Below are 21,528 nucleotides of genomic sequence, written 5' to 3' on the forward strand. Positions count from 1 at the left end.
TCCTGTTTATGTGCTGCCGAGAACGTTGATATTTTATTCAAATTATTGTTTCATCCAACAAACAAGCGCTGTGCTCGTTCGTCGGGTGAAAAAACTGCATTATTATCTTGAAACGAGCATTCCTAGGAATGATACCAGTGCGGTGTTACTCTATTAGGCCATTCTTATAATATCTATTTCACGTGGTATAATATCTGCTTATTCATACAGTTGGCCATCTGTAGTCTTGAAAGCCGTGTTTCCAAGTGCTCCCATGGAGGATGACTGGACAGACAAATGGGCACAAGAACTCCTCTCCCAATTTACACCCACGTTTAGCCATTAAGACACCCAGTGAAACGAATGAATTGGAGTCAGCAGACAATTGTGGCAGTAGGTAAGAAAATAAGCGATTTCATGCTGTAGTGTAATGTATACCTAGTCTTACACGTTAGGCTCTGGTTTGGGGAACTCCAAAAAAAGTATGCAACCATAATCCTATACAGTATAGGCATTGGTTGACATCCAGTATGAAAACATGTACCGTAGGTCTCTTTGTACAGACATGGACATGCTAGGAGCTGTAATGGACAAGCTACGGACTGGTTTGTCCTTATGACCAGGAGCAGGGCTTCCATCATAGATGTAAAGGCCCCATTCCGGCAAGGACCCTGACCCAACCCTAACCCTCATTAACACATGGATCAACGAAAGTGGTGAGAGGGGCAGTCAGGTATTGTGGGCACATCAGCAGCTGATAATTCTGTTACTGGGTATAAAACCCTATATTACCACCTTACAATAAAGATGTAGGGGTCCCTCAGACCGTATGAGGGATTACAGTACATTACTCACAGATGTTGGTCTTCTCCATCTGGTCCAGACCACCATCACGGCCAGGAACAGGTTGGCATAACTAGGAACACAGGGGCTTCTCAAAGTCGTGCCCCTGAGCTGGTGCAGATTTTCCCATGAAAGGTAAAGAAATAATTGGCCAGAACAAATTCAAGGATACTCAAGACAACCTTGACTCATGCCAACCTGTTCCTGGGCTGGTGGGAGGATACGTTAGGTTTTCACTGAAGTAACTGTTAAGTTTACCACACACATGGACCTTTGGGTAAGATTCATAGACAACGTTTTCACCTCATGGAGGGCACACGTGAGGCTTTTGTGTTATTTGTACAATTCTTGAATAACAATTCAATTGGATTTAAAGTCACTCACGAGATCAATGCAATTAAACTCCAATTTTTAGACATAATGATCATGAAATATCGAAATGGAACACTAACTACTACCATTTACCGGAAGCCACCATCAACAAATGTGCTTTCAAGATGGGACAGCCACCATCCGTGCTCACAAAAAAAGAGATATCCCAAAAGGCCAATATTTGCAGCTGAGACGAAATTGCTTTGACAAAAGGGACTTTATAAACAAATTCGGGAACCTAAGACAGAGGTTCTTGATGAGGGGACACGCAGACAGGTATTGAGGGAAGCCGTACCATCATTCACTGAAACAGAAGAGAGAGGGACTCCTAACACCTCGTGCAAAACAAGGATACAGGATAGACATATCCACCTAATCTCTACTTTTGATAATGGGGCACCACTAGTTAGGGACATCCTCAAAAAACATTCTGCGGTTATCAAAATGGATGATGACATTTGTGATTTTACAGGTGTGCCACCCTTGATCACGTACCGTAAGATTCGTTCCATTGGGGACGGTGTTTAACACAGTCACATCATGTCGCCACCAAACATGGATACACGGCTCCTAGTGAGACCAAGGGGCTGGTATTGAATATGAAGAATATTAGAGAATTCAGGAGAAGCGTGGGGGAACATCTGGGAGATATCCGGAATTAATCGGATACATCTATTGCTAGGTGCATCAACCATGAACATCATGACAACACTTGAGCTAAGAATTTCATGGGAATCGAGAAGATTAAACCATCTAGAAGAGGAAGCAATTTTGATAAATAGCTATTACATTGAGAGATTAGATGGATTTTCACCTCAGAACGTTTTATCCCTATTTCCTTGATACCGAGGAGGCAAACATGTAGGGAGGGTTACTTTGGGTTACTATATCAGGCATTGCCACACTTGGGTACTGCCCTTCTAAAGGCAGGTGTATTACACGGGGCACGACAGGGTACTTTAGTGCCAAATTCCATTGTGTAGCTTCTCCTTCATGACTAGACCTTGGGGGTAATGCATCTCATCAAGACATATGGGTGAGATTGAACCATTTTTATGTGCACTGGCTATTATGTGCACTTGCGCTTTATATGTTTGTGAAGGTCGGTCGGTATAAATTTGATCATCTACTCTACATCTAATTTCTTTTTCGTGGCACTAATGAAGGTTAGGTTTTCTACCTTTCCTATAGTTTATCTCTCCCTGCTGATCACACAGTTAGTACTTGAGAGCTGATTACTTATTATATGGTTTCCAGCTGGTACATATTACAGTTTATTCATGTAACAACACAAGCAATAGCACACATGGCAATTGTTACAAAATATTCTGCATCTAGGCATGGATAACCTTCCCTTTCTTATTTCTGTCTAATAGGGCATTGTCTGTGTGTGATGACACTTCTTCAGAACTGCAAAGAGTTATTTCCCAAGATAACGGTGATGTTGTGTCACGGGCGTCTTTTAGAGGGAGAGGTGCATTGTCCAGGTACGTAGGATAGGCCATGCCGAACATCAAAAGAACCTCACCAGTTACTGGAAAAGTCTCGGGGTCACTATGATTTCTGCAGTCATTCATTCCTTAGGAAATTGCAGTGTCAATCATGAGCAGTCAATGATAAGCATCCAGACTAATCACCTTGTTCCTCCTGATCTTTTCTCATATGGGCTAAGTTTCATAGCAGCACATATTTTCTTTTTCACGGTATATGAAGCTTTCAGTCCACAGGGCTCCTTTTGTTATTATTTTTGCCTGTTTACATGTTGGGAGATTCCCACAACCACTGAAAGTTCTGTTAATCATTTGCAGGATAGTGCGTTTAGTTGTGGTCCTACGAGAATGGGCCCATAAGAGTCTGCGAGACCAAGAACAGAGACCTGACTCCTTTCTGGACCGGTTCCGAGGGCCTGAACAGCAAAACACAGAAGGTAACGCCGGTAAAGAGAAAAAGGATCCAGGCACAAATGCTCAAAACAAGACAAGCCATCGGTAAGTTACAAATATCACTTCTTGTTGTTTAGTGGTTCTTGCCAGTATCTGAATATCTGAAGTCCTTTTCTCCAGTATGATTATGCCAATGATCTCATAAAAATTAAGACGTTGTCAAATTCATTTCCTTCATAAGACAAGTCACTATTTTTTTGTGTGACCAGGTTGAAGTTATCGGAGAGGCTCGTAGTTGACCCTTCTGGAAAATGGTACTATCGTTGGCTCCTTGTCATTTCTTTGCCTGTGCTATATAATTGGTTTTTACTAGTTGTCAGGTAAGTCTGCTTTTCAAACATCTTAAAGAGGACCTATCACTTGCTCAAAAAAACTGAGTTAAATACCTTATAAAAAAAATCCTTAGTCTCCACTGACTCTGCCACTCTTTTCAATATTGAGCTGTTTCACTTCATTGCATAGATATTCATATTTGTTTCTTTTGGATAGCAGTATGTGAAATCTCTGCTTGAAGACATCTGGGCATTTTTTCAGCATCCTCTCTGGGGGCGTGCTCTTTTACCCCTCTTTCACAGATGCTGCCAATCACAGCTTGACTGCAGCAACTGGGTGAAAAGGGTGACAGCACACGCCCCCAGAGAAGACTATAAAGAAACGCCCAGCTGACCTGCAAGCAGAGACTTCACATATTGTACTCCAAAAGATACTATTGTGTGAATATCTCTGCAATGATGTGATGCAGCACAAAACAGAAAAGAATGTCAGAATCAGGGGAGCTCACGGATATATGTGCAAGGTATTTAACTAAATTTTTTGTGCAAGTGACAGGTCCTCATTAACCCTGAAGTAACTTGAGAAAGGGGTGTTTTGTATGGATTACCATTACAAACGTGAATTATTAAGGCATATGTACATATTTGGAAGAGTCATTCTGCCTCCTATGGAACAATATCCAAAATTAGTTTTTACCAATCAAAAAAATGTGTATAGCAGCAAGGTAAATATACAGGTCTCAATTATTAAAAATTAACCTTTAATAGATCCCACTAAAATACCGTAGGGTATAAATATCCAGTCGGCCTAAGAAAAAGAAAGACAAATGAAAAATAACAACACACCAAAACCGTATCACACCATTTAAAATTCCACACAACACCCCTCCTTTCAAAAACAGGAGGAGACCAGTAGATGTATGTCAGAATACCTTCAAGATTGTGCTCCACCACAAGAGCCCGAAGGCCAAATCAACACCTTATAGCCAAACAGGCCACAAAAACACCTCTATTTCATAGATTTAGTAAATAACAGAACGATCTCACCCAGCGTTGCTGTTTTTTCAAAAAGCATAGGGTTCCAAAATGTCCGTGAATCCCGGGGGAGGCTTTAAAAGAACATCCATACAATACCCCGATCCTTACGACAAGTTGAGGACCCTGATCATAACATCCCCAGAAATATAGTATTGTGACATACATCTACTGGTCTCCTCCTGTTCTTGAAAGGAGGGGTGTTATGTGGAATTTTAAATGGTGTGATCTGGTTTTGGTGTGTTGTTATTTTTCATTTGTCTTTCTTTTTCTTAGACCGACTGGATATTTATACCCTACGGTATTTTAGTGGGATCTATTAAAGGTTAATTTTTAATAATTGAGACCTGTATATTTACCTTGCTGCCTCCTATGGAAGACTCAGTCTGCCTACTACAGAAGGCTCACCTTGCCTACTACGGAAGGTTCATCCTGCCTCTTACTGAAGGTTCATCATGCCTCTTACTGAAGACTCATCCTGCCTACTACTGAAGACTCATTCTGCCTACTACGGAAGACTCATCCTGCCTACTACGGAAGGCTCATCCTGCCTACTATGGAAGGCTCATCCTGCCTACTATGGAAGGCTCATCCTGCCTACTACGGAAGGCTCATCCTGCCTACTACGGAAGACTCATCCTGCCTACTACGGAAGACTCATTCTGCCTACTACGGAAGACTCATCCTGCCTACTACGGAAGACTCATTCTGCCTACTAAGGAAGGCTCATCCTGCCTGCTACGGAAGGCTCATCCAGCCTACTACGGAAGGCGCATCCTGCCTACTATGGAAGTCATTTTGCCTACTATGGAAGGCCCATTCTGCCTTCTATGGAAGGCTCATCCTGCCTACTATGGAAGGCTCCTCCTGCCTACTATGGAAGGCTCATCCTGCCTACTACAGAAGGCTCATCCTGCCTACTATGGAAGGCTCACCCTGCCTACTACTGAAGGCTCATCCTGCCTACTATGGAAGGCTCATCCTTCCTACTACAGAAGGCTCTTCCTGCCTACTATGGAAGGCTCATTCTGCCTACTACTGAAGGCTCATTCTGCCCACTATGGAAGGCTCATCCTACCTACTACAGAAGGCTCATTCTGCCTACTATGGAAGAGTCATTCTGCCTACTATGGAAGTCATTCTGCCTACTTTTGGAGGCTCTTTCTGCCCACTATGGAAGAGTAATTCTGCCTACTTTTGAAGGCTCATTCTGTCTACTATGGAAGGCTCATCCTGCCTACTATAGAAGATTCATTCTGCCTACTATGGAAGGCTCATTCTGCATACTATGGAAGGCTCATCCTGCCAACTACAGAAGGCTCATTCTGCCTACTATGAAAGGCTCATCTTGCCTACTACAGAAGGCTCATTCTGCCTACTATGGAAGGCTCATCCTGCCTACTACAGAAAGCTCATTCTGCCTACTATGGAAGGCTCATCCAGCCTACTACAGAAGGCTCATTCTGCCTACTATGGAAGGCTTATCCTGCCTACTACAGAAGGCTCATTCTGCCTACTTTTGAAGGCTCATTCTGCCTATTATGGAAGGCTCATTCTGCCTATTATGGAAGGCTCATTCTGCCTAATATGGAAGGCTTATTCTGCCTATTATGGAAGGCTCATTCTGCCCGCTATGGAAGGCTCACTCTGCCTATTATAGAAGGCTCATTCTGCCTACCATGGAAGGCTCATTCTGCCCGCTATGGAAGGCACATTCTGCCTATTATAGAAGGCTCATTCTGCCTACTATGGAAGAGTAATTCTGCCTACTATGGAAGGCTCATTCTGCATACTATGGAAAGCTCATCCTGCCTACTACAGAAGGCTCATTCTGCCTACTATGGAAGGCTCATCTTGTCTACTACAGAAGGCTTATTCTGCCTACTATGGAAGGTTCATCCTGCCTACTACAGAAGGCTCATTCTGCCTACTATGGAAGGCTCATCCTGCCTACTACAGAAGGCTCATTCTGCCTACCTTTGAAGGCTCATTCTGCCTGCTATGGAAGGCTCATTCTGCCTACTATGGAAGACTCATTCTGCCTGCTATGGAAGGCACATTCTGCCTATTATGGAAGGCTCATTCTGCCTATTATGGAAGGCTCATTCTGCATACTATGGAAGGCTCATTCTGCCTGTTATGGAAGGCTCATTCTGCCTACTATGGAAGGCTCCTTCTGCCTACTATGGAAGGCTCATTCTGCATACTATGGAAGGCTCATTCTGCCTGTTATGGAAGGCTCATTCTGCCTATTATGGAAGGCTCATTCTGCCTACTATGGAAGGCTCATTCTGCCTACTATGGAAGGCTCATTCTGCCTATAATGGAAGGCTCATTCTGCCTATTATGGAAGGCTCATTCTGCCTATTATGGAAGGCTCATTCTGACTATTATGGAAGGCTCATTCTGCCTATTATGGAAGGCACATTCTGCCTACTATAGAAGGCTCATTCTGCGCACTATGGAAGACTCATTCTGGATTGTGCTTTGAAATTAATAATCAGCTTTTAATACAATATTTGGGATAACATAGAGGTCCCTGCAGTTTACTGATTGACAGGAGATGATCACTTGGGGGTTCCACCAGTTGAACCACTGGCAATTAGGCCTTCATACAAAAAATTGCAAAGGAATGACCCTTTAATGACCAAACATATTGGAGTTGCTTGCTTCCATGAGATTACCTGTATGTGAAGGGTTATAGCAGGAACGCGTGAAGCAGTGATGGACAGGAGGCAGAGCAAGGGTTAACAGAGGGATTTAATTTAACAGCATTACTCCATGCAGAGAGGTATAGGGTTAGACAGCATAAAGGGCAAATGATGTCGGGAGACAAAGGGTTATACTGGGGAGACAAACAGTAGATTAAGTCAGAGGATATTCTTGACCTGTCCATCAATGTCAATGGCTCCTCACTTTCTCCACTCCCTCATGCTCGGTGCCTCGGGGTGATCCTCGACTCTGCCCTCTCTTTCAAGCCACATATCCAAGCCCTTGCTTCCTCCTGCCGACTCCAACTCAAAAACATTTCCCGGATCCGTACATACCTTGACCAAGAAACTGCAAAAACGCTTGTGCACGCCCTCATCATCTCCCTCCTTGACTATTGCAACCTACTGCTCTCTGGTCTCCCCTCTAGCAATCTTGCACCACTCCAATCCATCCTACACTCTGCTGCCCGACTAATCCATCTCCCCATTATTCCCCAGCCTCTCCTCTCTGCCAGGCCCTTCACTGGCTTTCTATTGTCCAGATGCTCCAGTTCAAAACCCTAACTATGACATACAAAGCCATCCACAACCTGTCTCCTCCATACATCTGTGACATGGTTGCCCAGGATTTACCTACACGCAACCTTCGATCCTTTCAAGATCTCCTTCTCTACTCCCCTCCTATCTCCTCTTCCCACAATCGTATACAAGATTTTTCCCGTGCTTCCCCCATACTCTGGAACTCTCTACCACAACACATCAGACTTTTGCCTAAGACGGAAACTTTCAAAAGGAACCTGAAGACCGACCTCTTCTGACAAGCCTACAACCTGCAGTGATCCTCAGTCTGCTGAACCGCCGCACAACCAGCTCTTCCCTCTCCTAGTGTATCCTCACCCATCCCCTGTAGACTGTGAGCCCTAGCAAGCAGGGACCTCTCTGCTTCTGTACTTGTGTGTGCATTGTATTGCTCATGTTGATATGTTGATTGTACTTGTCTATTTATGCCCCTTTTTTCACATGTAAAGCGCCATGGAATAAATGGCGCTATAAAAATGAATAATAATAAGTGAAGAGCAATAGTTCAAAATAAAGGCAGTTCATTAACACTTGCGTCAGGAAGTCCTTAAATTGCAGCTCCTGCTGCAAACTAAATAACGCCGGCAACGGCTGGTGCAGTATCCTCTCCAGGAAAACACTGTGGACCGATGGTCCATCTTCTGGCGGCAGTGGTCGGTCTCCGGCACCTTCCACTGCCCCTTGTCTATATACAGATGTGGCTACTAAAGGCAGGGGTCACAGACCTGTACGAGCCAACGTGGCTCTGGAAAATTGTCTTAACTGACGCAGTAAGGTCACAAAGGTCAGAACAACTATAGTGTGGCCACGTTAGGGTGCAATGTCGGTCTTATATGTGGTCTCACTTGGGCAGTGTGTGTGCAGTAGTCATGGTCACGTCATGTACGGCACCTGATATTCTTTGGCTGTCACTGGACACACACCACTCGTCCCGCTCTCCTTGGTCCCCGCTGTTGGCGGCGGATGACGCTGTTCTGTTTAGAGCTGGTGCTCTCGGCCAGAGCACTACTCTCTGTGACTGCTTCAACCCCCGACTCTGCTCCACATGGCTTGGCTCCGCAAGACTCTGCTCTGCACGGCTTGGCTCCACAAGGCTCTGTTCTGCACAGCTCTCTTTGCTGCTTCTATATGACCCGTCGCCAAGTCAGTCCTCTCAGGTGGGGGATGCAGAGTGCGCCACTGACCGCTCTGCGCGCTGCTTCTTGCGCTGCCCTCTGCACTGCTCTATGCCGGTGCCAGACTGACTCTTCTGGCGCACTTTTCCCTTTTATCTCTCAGCTGCTGCGCGCGCTTTCACGGCTCTCCTGGGTCAGCAGGAAGCTCTGTCTCTCTAATGCTTCCCTCATGCAGCAGGGGAAGGTCCGCCTCTCTCAGGCTTCCCCCAGGAAACAGAGGATGCAGCCCTTTCTGTTCAGGACCCGGCCTGCAGGTGCCCGCGGTCTGGTCTATCTCCTTACATATGTATTTTTCAGCATGCAACTGAAATATTCAATAGACTTTAGGCTCAGCAAGTGCACAGAAATGTTGAGGATACTGCAACAAATAAAGTGTGAGTTTAGCAAAACCAGTTTGTGTTTGCATGTAACACGTCACTAAATCGTGCAGCTCTCACAGAGAAGACTTTAAGAAGCATACATTCAGGCATTTTCCACCAATGACTAAAGTATTCTTAAAGGGATCTGTCAGCAGGTTTTCGCTATGCAATCTGACAGCAGCGTGATGTAGGGACAGCGACCCTGATTCCAGTGATGTGTCACTTAGTTTACTGAGTGCAGCAATTGGATTGGAATCACAGTTTTCTCTGTTGCAGATTGAGCGGAGCTCAGAATGCTGAGCTGGGTATAACCCCACCCACACCGCTGATTGGCAGCTTCCTGTCCACATTGTATAGTGACAGAGAATGGTGGGGGCGTGTTTGGACTAGGAAGCACGAGTAATGATAATCTCCTGCTGATAAAATACTGATTGTAGTGAAACAGCAAAACACAGCTCAGTAAGTGACACATCACTGGAATCAGGGTCTCTTGCATTGCATTATGATGCTCACAGATTACATTGCCTGCTGACAGATTTCCTACATGTATATGTACTAATGTAGACATATGAACATAATATCTAATTTGGCAGTGATAATGCTCATTTTGGCACAGTGGTACACATTTATCACTGATGGACATTGTCGGTCATATAACTGAACAGACTCTCTGCTTGACCCCCGCTACAATCAAACTATTCCTCATTCCCAAAAACAGAGGACAACTAAATAACATCCACTTACAGAGATCACTGGCGGAGGAGCACGACACTTAGCTGTGACAGTCAGCCCCTTAGCGCAGACTACCCTCTAAATATCTGGAGATTTTATTATTGTATTTTAATTAAAGATACAATGCAAATTGATTTTCCCACATTTTGGCATTTTAACCAAAGCCTCTGTGATAATCCCTGTTTTTTTTTTTATTTTAGGGCATGCTTTGACGACCTTCAGACCAGCTTTATAATAGTGTGGCTCACGCTGGACTACGTCTGTGACTTTATATACATCATTGACATCATTATTCGCTTTCGTACCGGTAATCTATGTTGTTTTTTATTATTTTTCACTCGCTTGTACAATAACTAGTTTACAGCAAATATAAAAGAGTTATAACTATTCAAAACCTGCATATTTCCCTATTATCAGAGTGGCGGGTCAAACAACGATGGGACAGGCGACGTCCCAGTGAGAATGTGACTCAAAACATTTATGTTCCAAAAAGATTGCCAAAAAATGAAAGCAAATTATAGGGAGAGATATTTGACACATAAAAAGGAACCAGAAACAATGGAAAACTCTACCTGCAGATATGGAGTTAATCTAAAGGTCGTAAGAGTTCAATCTCTCTGTTAGCCGCTTGGAATGTGAAGCCACAGGGTTTTCATATCAGAAATGGAATAATGTTTCATTTCCACTGGATGCACAGAAGTGAAGACAAAACCATAAATATAAATTCCCTAGCCTTGTCCAAGCACTACCTAAATAACACTGACCCTGACTACTCAGACATGGCTGAGCTAGTCCCAGTTCGGTCACATAAATCAGCTATTGTCCATAGAGACCAGTGATACTTGCTGTTTGGTGCACACAATTTCTTCCAAAGATGCTGGCTTGACTCTCTTCAGCTCCAATACAAATCCACTCTGGTCAACTTCCCCCAACGGACTGACCAGTGATCACATGGCCTGGTTCTAGTCATAGCTATCCAGGTGCATCTAACCAGGTCCTGCCGTGCTATGATTTAACCATAGCCTACCTGACTTTCCTACAAGGTACATGGCGTTACAATACTGCACAGCCGATGCACTAAAAGTGTGATTACTGGAAAAAAATTAACCTTTTCCCATCTGGAAGCCGCAAGCTTTCAGTCATAGGGATGTGCACAGAGAGGCTACAGTCGCCGCTCATAGCTCTGCTAATCCTATGAGCGGTGGATTTAAGCACACCCCTACATTTTGATTGACAGATCGCTTTGCACAGATATACTGCAGAGCCGGATGTCAACCAAAAGTTCCAGAGCGAGCTTACAGTCACTGCTCATAGAATAGTGACTGTAGCCGATCTGTGCACGCTCCCATGACTGAAAGCCGAGATGACATAGGTTTATTTTCTACCGGTATCAGCATTTTCGGCAAGGCTGCTAGGCAGCATGGTAACACTGTGTACCTTTAGATTAACCCTATATCTGCAGGTATAGATCATTTTCAGTGGTGCCAGGTTTCCTTTATCATATCAGGGCCATATCAGGGGACAGTAGTGAGGCAAACTGGGAAATGAATGGAAGGAGAAGACTGACAATGCCGCAAGAACCTGGAGAAAAAGATACAGGAGTCCAGAACACTCACTTGCACGTAGCACTCACCCTTTTTTCACAGTATAAATATTCACTTGACATTCTTTGGCACCTGAACTGTTATATTAGCTTTTACATACAGTTATGTGCAAAATAATAGCAGTCTAACATCATTATTGTGTTTAATTACTGTTTTTGGCTTTAAAGATCATAATACATGGGAAAAAAATGAATGACTGGGTGTAGGTCATAATGTGCAACCAACAGAATCAACAGTCATGGCATGCACGCTGCTAATTGGGTGGGTGAAAGGGGGGGGGTGCTAATTAATAAAAGTACGGAGTTCAGATAGTGAGGTCATTCATTCTGTAAAGAAACAGGTGTCAGTCATGGCCATTATGTGAAGAAAAGGGCAACAAATGTCTGACCTGCTGGTTTTAGCTCTCGTTCAGTGAGTAAAGTCGGTGGTTCCTGAGATTGTACTGAAGGAGAAAGAACTTTGATCAAGAAGTTGATTGTAGAGGGGAAAACATAAAAAGTGCAGAAAATAATTGACTGCTCAGCTAAAAAGATTTCCAATGCTTTCAACTGGCAAACAACACCCAAAACACGAAGTAGGAAAAGAAACAAAACCATCTGCATAGATCAGTGTTCCCCAAGTTCGGTCCTCAACGGGTCATGTTTTCAGGATTTCCTTAGTATTGCCCAGGTGAGAATTCCATCATCTAGACAGGCAACAATTCCATCACCTGGGCCATACTAAGGAAATCCTGAAAACACGACCTGTTGGTGGCTCTTGAGGACTGGAGTTGGGGAACACTGGCATAGATGATAGAATCACAAGAATGGCAAAGATGCGTCCAATGATCAAGGGAGATCACAGAACTTCAGTTACCGATGAGTCCAATAACCATCAGAAAACGCCCACGTGAAGCCAAACTATTAGCTAGAAACCCTCGTAAAGTATTATTGATGAAAAAAAAAAAAAAAGACGTGTTGCAAAGGTTACAGTTTACCAAAGAACACATAGACTGGAATAAAGAGAAGTGGTGGAACATTTTATGGACAGATGAGAGAGAGATTGTTCTTGTTGGGTATAAAGGCCGCAGAAAGTTGGCGACCAATATACACTGAATTCAAGCCACACTGTGAAGACTGTAAAACATGGAGCTGTGAGCGGAATGGTTTGGGGATGTTTCTCATACATGTAGTTGTGCCCATTTATCACATACCAGGCACCATGGACCAGTGGGAATATCACAATACTGGAGAAGGCCATGTTGCCTTATGCTGAAGAAGAAACACCCTTGAAATGGACGACCCCAAACACACTGGCAAGCGAGCAACATCCCGGTTCCAGACCTACAAGGTTGATGCTATGAAGTGGCCGTTTAATCCTCAGACCTCAATCCGATTGGGAATTTGTGGAGCAACATCAAAAATACAAAAGAAGTGTAGAATGTAGAGCAGTCAGTGTGGACTGGAATATCCGTCCGAAGGTGTCAGATGTTAGGGGACGCCATGCCAAACAGATGTAAAGCAGCCATCAGAAATAATGGTTATCCAACTAACTATTACATCAGTGATTAACAGAAAAGCGAAGTCTGGAAACAAATGTCAGTTTATTCTGTAAATATTCCCATGTGTAAGTGATAATGCAGACACTGCTATTTTTTTGAGCCGCCAATTATCATTTTCAATGTAAAAATTAATATTTTGTTCAGGATTCAGCTTTGTCTCACTTGTTAAACACACTGATATTATTTTGCACATCACTATTACAACAACCAAATAGAAACTACTCAAACCTGTATAAACCGTACAGATCTGCCCTCTTTTTTTTCTCTTCTCAGGATTCTTAGAGCAAGGACTACTTGTCCGAGACCCCAAGATGCTCAGTGACAGTTACACCGGAACCTTGCAGTTTAAGCTAGACGTCATCTCCATACTTCCCACGGACTTGGGCTATCTTGGACTGGGGATTCACCGCCCAGAGCTTCGCTTTAACCGGCTGCTACATTTCCCGCGCATGTTCGAATGTTTTGACCAAACTGAGACTCGAACTAGTTACCCAAACATCTTCCGGATCTTCAACCTCGTTCTGTACATTCTACTCATTATCCACTGGAATGCTTGCATTTATTATGCTATATCTAAAGCTATTGGCTTTGGGGAGGACACCTGGGTCTATCCTAATGTTACTGATCCTGAGTATGGTTACCTGACCCGCGAATATGTCTACTGCTTATACTGGTCTACTTTAACACTCACTACAATTGGAGAAACCCCTCCGCCAGTCACAGACACAGAGTACCTTTTTGTCATCTTTGATTTTCTCGTTGGCGTTTTGATCTTCGCTACCATTGTAGGAAATGTTGGTTCTATGATCTCTAACATGAATGCAACCAGGGCAGAGTTCCAGTCTAAGATCGATGCTATCAAACACTATATGCAATTTAGAAAGGTGAGCAAAGATCTGGAGGCCAAGGTTATCCGGTGGTTTGACTATCTTTGGACTAACAAAAAGACAGTGGATGAAAGAGAAGTGCTGAAAAATCTACCTGACAAATTGAGGGCAGAAATTGCCATAAATGTTCATCTGGACACACTTAAGAAGGTAAGTTGCTGCTCAAATCTCCAGCTCTATACTTGTTTTTTTTAATCAATTTATGTTTTTTGTATTTTATGTACTTATTTTTTTTATTTATATACAATATAAAATACTGCCCTTTAGTTAGTTATACCGTGGGGAAATAAGTATTTGATCCCTTGCTGATTTTGTAAGTTTGCCCACTGAAAAAGACAGGAACAGTCTATAAGGTTAATTTTAACATTGAGAGATAGAATATCAAAAATAAAATCCAGAAAATCACATTGAATAAATTATATAAATGTATTTGCATTTTGCAGTGAAAAATAAGTATTTGGTCCCCTACAAACCATTAAGAGTTCTGGCTCCTACAGACCAGTTAGACGTTCCTAATCAACTCGTTACCTGCATTAAAGACAGCTGTCTTACATAGTCACCTTTATAAAAGACTCCTGTCCACAGACTCAATTAATCAGTCAGACTCTAACCTCTACAACATGGGCAAGACCAAAGAGCTTTATAAGGATGTCAGGGACAAAATCATAGCCGTGCACAAAGCTGGAATGGGCTACAAAACCATAAGACGCTGGGTGAGTAGGAGACAACTGTTGGTGCAATAGTAAGAAAATGGAAGAAATACAAAATGACTGTCAATCGACATCGATCTGGGGCACCATGCAAAATCTCACCTCATGGGGTATCCTTGATCACGAGGAAGGTGAGATCAGCCTTAAACTACACAGGGGGAACTTGTTAATGATCTCAACGCAGCTGGGACCACAGTCACCAAGAAAACCATTGCTAACACATTATGCCATAAAGGTTTAAAGTCCTGCAGTGCCCGCAAGGTCCCCCCTGCTCAAGAAGGCACATGTGCAGCCCATCTGAAGTTTGCCAATGAAAACCTGGATGATTCTGTGAGTGATTGGGAGAAGGTGCTGTGGTCAGATGAGACAAAAACTGAGCTCTTTGGCATTAACTCAACTCACCGTGCTTGGAGGAAGAGAAATGCTGCTTATGACCCAAAGAACACCATCCCCACTGTCAAACATGAAGGTGGAAATATTATGTTTTGGGGTGTTTCTCTGCTAAGGGCACAGGACTACTTCACCACATCAGTGGGAGAATGGATGGAGCCATGTACCGTAAAATCCTGAGTGACAATCTCCTTCCCTCCACAGGACATTAAAAATGGGTCGTGGTTGGGTCTTCCAGCAAGATAATAACCCAAAAGATACAGCCAAGGCAACAAGGGAGTGGCTAAAATGAAGCACCTTAAGGTCGTGGAGTGGCCTAGCCAGTCTCCAGACCTTAATCCCACAGAAAACTTACGGAGGGAGATGAAGCTCCGAGTTGCCAAGCGCCAGCATCAAAATCTTGATCATTTAGGGATGATCTGCAAAGAGGAGTGGACCAAAATTCCTTCTGACATGTGGGCAAACCTCATCATCAGCTACAAAAAACGTCTGACTGCTGTGCATGCCAACAAGGGTTTTGCCACCAAGTCTTTTTTGCCAGAGGGATCAAATACTTATTTCTCACTTCAAAATGCAAATAAATTTATATAATTTGTACAATATGATTTTCTGGATTTTATTTTTTATATTCTATCTTTCAATGTTAAAATTAACCTTACCTTAAAATTATAAACTGTTCATGTCTTTGTCAGTGGGCAAACTTACAAAATCAGCAAGAGATCAAATACTTATTTCCCCCACTGTATGTTATGTACAGTGGAGAAAATAAGTATTTGACACACTGCCGATTTTGCAAGTTTTTCCACTTACAAAGAATGGAAATGTCACTAATTTTTATCGTAGGTACACTTCACCTGTGAGATTCAGAGTCTAAAAAAAATCCAACAAATCACATTTTATGATTTTTACATAATTAATTTGTAGTTTATTGCATGAAATAAGTATTTGATACAGTAGAAAAACAGAACTTAATATTTGGTACAGAAACCTTTCTTTGCAATTACAGAGGTCAGAGGTTTCCTGTAGTTCTTGATCAAGTTTGTACACACTGCAGCAGAGATTTTGGCCCACTCTTCCATAATGATCTTCTCCAGATCTTTCAGGTTTCGGAGCTGTCACTGGGCAACAAGATTTCTTATTGGGTTCAGGTCTGGAGACTGGCTAGGCCACTGCAGGACCTTTAAATGATTCTCCTTAGTTGCCCTGGCTGGGTGTTTGGGGTAATTGACCAGAAAGGAAAAAAGGTCTTAAACTGAGGAAAACCAGATCTGCCACAAATCCAAAAATGGATCGTGACATCACCACTCTTCTCTCCGGCCCCTCTGCTACTCACTGCTACCTGTCCAGTCCTGGCTACATCTTCTATTCCCCTGCTGTTCCCACCATAATCTTCGATCCTCTCGCACTGGACTTCCCAGGGTACCCAGGAGAGTTCTGCGAAGCGTGTGGCCGTTAAATGACATCATAACATGTGCTGTTGACCTTCTGCACTCCGATGCAGAACCTTCCCAGGCACCATGACACACAGAAGTCCGTTGCAGCACGAGAGGACAAAAGATTCCAACACGAGTGGCGGGGGATCGGAATGCAGCGATGACCGGAAGGGTGGCGGTGAGTAGTAGAGGGGCCAGAGAGTTGAGTAAAAGATGAGTGCAATGATTATGCTTATTTTTACATATTACGTTTATTAGGAGACTCCAGAGTATAATATAGAACTTTACATTTGCAGAGGATTTTGATTTTTCCCAGGAAAAAAAGGGTTAACAGGCGAATTAGAATTTTGACTCATCTGCTCATCTCTAGTAATTTCTCATCTCTGATCCATGCATTGTGCTTATTTTTTTAGGTACGCATCTTTCAAAATTGTGAGGCTGGACTTCTCGTTGAGTTGGTTCTCAAACTGCGCCCTCAGGTTTTCAGCCCAGGAGATTACATCTGCCGGAAAGGAGATATTGGCCGGGAAATGTATATAATCAAGGAAGGAAAGCTCGCTGTTGTTGGAGAAGATGGAATTACTCAATATGCCATTCTAACGTCAGGGAGTTGTTTTGGTGAAATTAGTATTCTGAATATTGAGGGAAGCAAGATGGGCAACCGACGGACAGCCAACATTCGAAGCCTTGGTTACTCTGACCTTTTCTGCCTTTCAAAGGATGATCTAATGGAGGCTTTGGTAGAATATCCAGAAGCTAAGAATATTCTTGAGGAAAGAGGAAGAGAAATTCTTGTAAAAGAGGGTCTACTTGATGAAACAAAGGAGAAAAATGCAATGAGAGGTAAATCTGCAGAAGAGAAAGTAGAGCTCTTAGAGTCCAATTTGGATCTGCTGCACACTCGATTTGCCCGCTTGCTTCGAGAATATAGTGATGCGCAGCAAAGTCTCAAACAAAGGGTCTCGCTTGTAGAGGGAAGATTAAAAGACCTTCAAGGTGGTGAGATCTCCTCGGATGAAATGTAAGGAAAGAAAGAACCCTAAGAACATATTTTTAGTTTATACTGTATATAGCTTTTTTTGCATGAGCTGCCCTGAAATTTTACTCATCTAATCAGAATATTCCACTCAGTTGCTATTTTTTTCAATGCAAGAGCTTAATAACATTTCTTAAAATCTCTGACTTTTTCCACTTCTAAAGCTTTTGGTGCAACTCACACTCCCAAGTAGAGAGATAATTGTGTCCTCAGAGACTTGAGAGTGAAACACATTACTAATTAACCTCATGGCTTCAGCATATGGCTGTCTCACATGCGCTTCATCTCTTGGGGACTTGCTAAGCAACCAAGAAAACTTATCCTATCAATAAGGAACATAAAAAGGAAACTGCTCGCACAAACATTGCATTGCTGAGAGATTATTTACTTTAAGGTCAGAGAACATTGCTATAAAGAAGAAGCAAAATATTAAAGAATTGTGCTTTACGGAACCCACCATGCGGAAAATGAGTGTTTATGTGACTATCACTGAACTGAGATAAGCTCGTCAGGGACCTGTTCTTTGGATCATTGTGGGTCTAAGCAGTGGGTCCACCAGCAATCAGCAAGCTGTCACCTATTCTGTTGATTACTGATAACTTTCTAAGTTGGGACACCTCGCTTTAATCCCTTTACCCCCAAGACAGTTTGCACATTAATGACCAGGCCAATTTTTACAATTCTGACCAGTGTCATTTTGAGGTTTTAGTTCTGGAACGCTTCAACGGATCCCAGAGATTCTGAGGAATGCTTTTTGCGACATATTGGACTTCATGATAGTGGTAACATTTCTTTGATATAACTTGCTTTTATTTGTGAAAAAAATGAAAATTTGGTGAAAATTTGGAAAACTGTGTGAAAATTTTCAAACTTGGAATTCTTACACCCTTAAATCAGAGAGATATCTCACACAAAATAGTTAATAAATAACATTTCCCACATATCTACTTTACATCAGTATAATTTTTTAAACAACTTTTTTTGTTCGGAAGTTATAAGGGTTAAAATTTGACCAGCGATCTCTCCTTTTCCAACAAAATTTACAAAACCATTTTTTTTAGGCACCACATCAAGTTTGAAGTGACTTTGAGGAATCTATATGACAAAGTATCCAAAAGTGACACCATTCTAAAAACTGTACCCCTCAAGGAGCGCAAAACCACATTCAAGAAGGGGGCTTCACAGGAATTTTTGGAAAAAAATGAACATTTAACTTTTTTTCACAAAAAAATTTTACCTCACATTAGACCCCATTTTTTTTAATTTTCACAAGGGTAACAGGAAAAAAATTGACACCAAAAGTTCTTGTGCAATTTCTCCTGAGCATCATGTCGATACCCCATACGTGGGGGAAATCCACTGTTTGGGCACACGGCAGGGCTTGGAAAGGAAGGAGCGGTATTTGACTTTTTGAATGCAAAATTTGTTGGAACAATTAGCAGATGCCATGTTGCATTTAGAGAGCCCCTAATGTGCCTAAACAGTAAAAATCCCGCACAAATGACACCATTTTGGAAACTAGACTCCTCAAGGAATGTATTTAGATGTGTGCACCATATTGGGTATCAGGTCCGAGCATTCCTACATGAACAGTTTCCTGGAAAGTGGATTGGTTGTCATGGGCCAGTTGAATGGCCACCAAGGTCTCCCGATCTGACCCCCTTAGACTTTTATCTTTGGGGCCATCTGAAGGCAATTGTCTATACTGTGAAGATACGAGAGGTGCAGCATCTGAAAAAACGGATACTGGAAGTCTGTGCTAGCATTTCTTCTGCGGTGTTGCTATTAGTGTGTCAAGAGAGGGAGAAGAGGGTTGCATTGACAATCCAACACAATGGGCAGCACTTTGAACACACAGTGGTCATAAACTTGTAAATAACTCATGAAAGAATAAAGTGATGTTTAAAACAAGCACACCATTGTTTTTCTTGTGAAATTCTCAATACGTTTGATGTGTCACATGACCCTCTTCCCATTGGAAAAAATAAAGTTCGATCCAAAATGACCGACTTCAAGATGGCCACCATGGTCACCAGAAAAGTTTTCCCCCTCCCATATACTAATGTGCCACAAACAGGAAGTTGATATCACCAACCATTCCCATTTTATTTAGGTGTATTCATATAAATGGCCCACCCTGTACTTTTGAGGCACAGTGCAAAGCTCAGAAGAGGCGCCATATTAGAGTCAAGAGTTTGCTGGAATGGTTTGAGGGTACCATGTCACAATGGCAGAGCCCCTGAGGTGCCAGACCCGAAATCCCCTTTATCTGAACTTATTTTACCAACTACACTCCCCATCGAATTCATCTAGGGGTGCAGTGATCATATTGACACCATGGGTGTGTCACAGAATTTTATACCATTGGGCAGTGAAGAAAAAATAACTACATTTTACCATCAAAATAATGTTTTAGCCCCAGATTTTACATTTTCACACAAGAAGTGGGTAAAAATGGCATGAAAATTTGTCCCACAATTTCTACTGAACGTGGCAATACCCCATATGTGGCTGTACAGTACTGCTTAGCCATACGGAGAGACTCGGGAGGCTCGGAGCGCTATTTGCCTCCTGGAGTGTAGATTTTCCTAGAATAGTTTGCAGACTCCATATACAGATCCACTAATTGCTAGAAGAGCAGAATCCACCGTCAAATGACCCCATCTTGGAAAATACACCCCTTTGGGAATTTATCTACAGGTAGTGACGATTTTGACTCCATGGGCGTTTTACAGAATTAAGCAGCAATGAATGTTGCCAAGTGAAAAGTGCAAACTGCTGTTGTAATGACCAGTATGCTGTAGTGACCAGTACGTTGGAGTCACCAGTACGTTATGCCCAGCTCATACTTCTAGAGACAATCACCCATAAGTTAGGCGGGTTTCCATCGCTTCAGGAATGCCAAATGTGGACGCAATATGTGGTTTAGGTACACTGGGGGGGCTCAGAAGGGAGAAGGGCATTTGGATTTGGGATCAGAGAATTTGTTGAATTTCTTTTGGCGAGTTAGGAGCCATTTCGCTTTTCCAGAGCCTTTGTGCTACCAGTAACGTGGAAGCCCCCCTATATTTCCGTTAACAAATGACGGACCTGAGTGGGGACTTGCTTTTTTTTGTGGATTGAATTGAAGCTTTTATTGGAAACATTTGACATAACATTTGGGATTACATTTATCCGGCGCTCTACACTGAGCTCTTACTTTGGGGTTTCCATGTAATTCTGACGTAATTCAGATGAAACCCCAGAGGGATCCATTCACTATAATGAGGCAGCAGAGTTACTCTGGACTTTGTCTGGCCTCTGTTCAGCTGTGTGCTTCTTTTCAGAAGATTAAATAACAAATACAAAATCTGGCACTCAAAAAATGCAATAATAAATTTATTTGTGATTCAACAATCCCAAAGAAAAATGTAAAGTTTCGGTCTTTTTAGACCTTCTTCAGATGGATTGTGCTAATAGTAGGGGACCCATCAAGATATATTAGATACTCATTAGGAGTTCATATGGAAATAATGTGCATAAGGTCCCGAGTAGTAGTGCTGCTAAAGTAAGGCCGCAAGTGACAGCTTCTTTTCAGAAGTGCACAAAACTATGGCCAACGGCACTTTTATGCAATTATAAAAAGATGGACACCGCCGGATCACACGTCCTATGGCGTCCACAGTGCCTCCATCTGCCTCTTTATAGGGAATCTTCCACCAGGGGTTCTGTCTGAATGATGTATTTCAGAGATTTACATGGAAACCCCGGTGCAAGCGCTCAGCGCAGAGCACAGGATAAATGGTGCGCCAAGCCTTACTGCGATCTTTGGAAGGCAATATGAACAAAAATCAACAGCAGGTGAAGAATTGGTTTTATTTATTTTTTACGACGTTCGTCATGCGGTATAAATGATTAGGCGACTTTATTCTTCATGTCGGTGCGATTA

General features: G+C 42.7%; 1 protein-coding gene across 1 annotated transcript in view; it reads left to right on the plus strand.

Annotated features, from left to right (window-relative positions):
- The window catches only part of CNGA2 (cyclic nucleotide gated channel subunit alpha 2), a 63,095-nt gene extending 43,651 nt beyond the window's left edge, over positions 1-19,444 (plus strand). The window contains exons 2-8 of the mRNA XM_077292342.1: positions 211-376; positions 2,571-2,681; positions 3,003-3,182; positions 3,347-3,457; positions 10,201-10,307; positions 13,418-14,181; positions 16,978-19,444. Of these exons, the coding sequence (XP_077148457.1) occupies positions 261-376; positions 2,571-2,681; positions 3,003-3,182; positions 3,347-3,457; positions 10,201-10,307; positions 13,418-14,181; positions 16,978-17,589 (2,001 nt within the window). The 5' untranslated portion in view covers positions 211-260 and the 3' untranslated portion in view covers positions 17,590-19,444. The remainder of the gene's footprint in view (positions 1-210; positions 377-2,570; positions 2,682-3,002; positions 3,183-3,346; positions 3,458-10,200; positions 10,308-13,417; positions 14,182-16,977) is intronic.
- The last annotated feature ends 2,084 nt before the right edge of the window (positions 19,445-21,528 follow it).

Source organism: Ranitomeya variabilis, chromosome 2 (assembly GCF_051348905.1).
Source record: "Ranitomeya variabilis isolate aRanVar5 chromosome 2, aRanVar5.hap1, whole genome shotgun sequence".
Lineage (NCBI taxonomy): Eukaryota > Metazoa > Chordata > Amphibia > Anura > Dendrobatidae > Ranitomeya > Ranitomeya variabilis.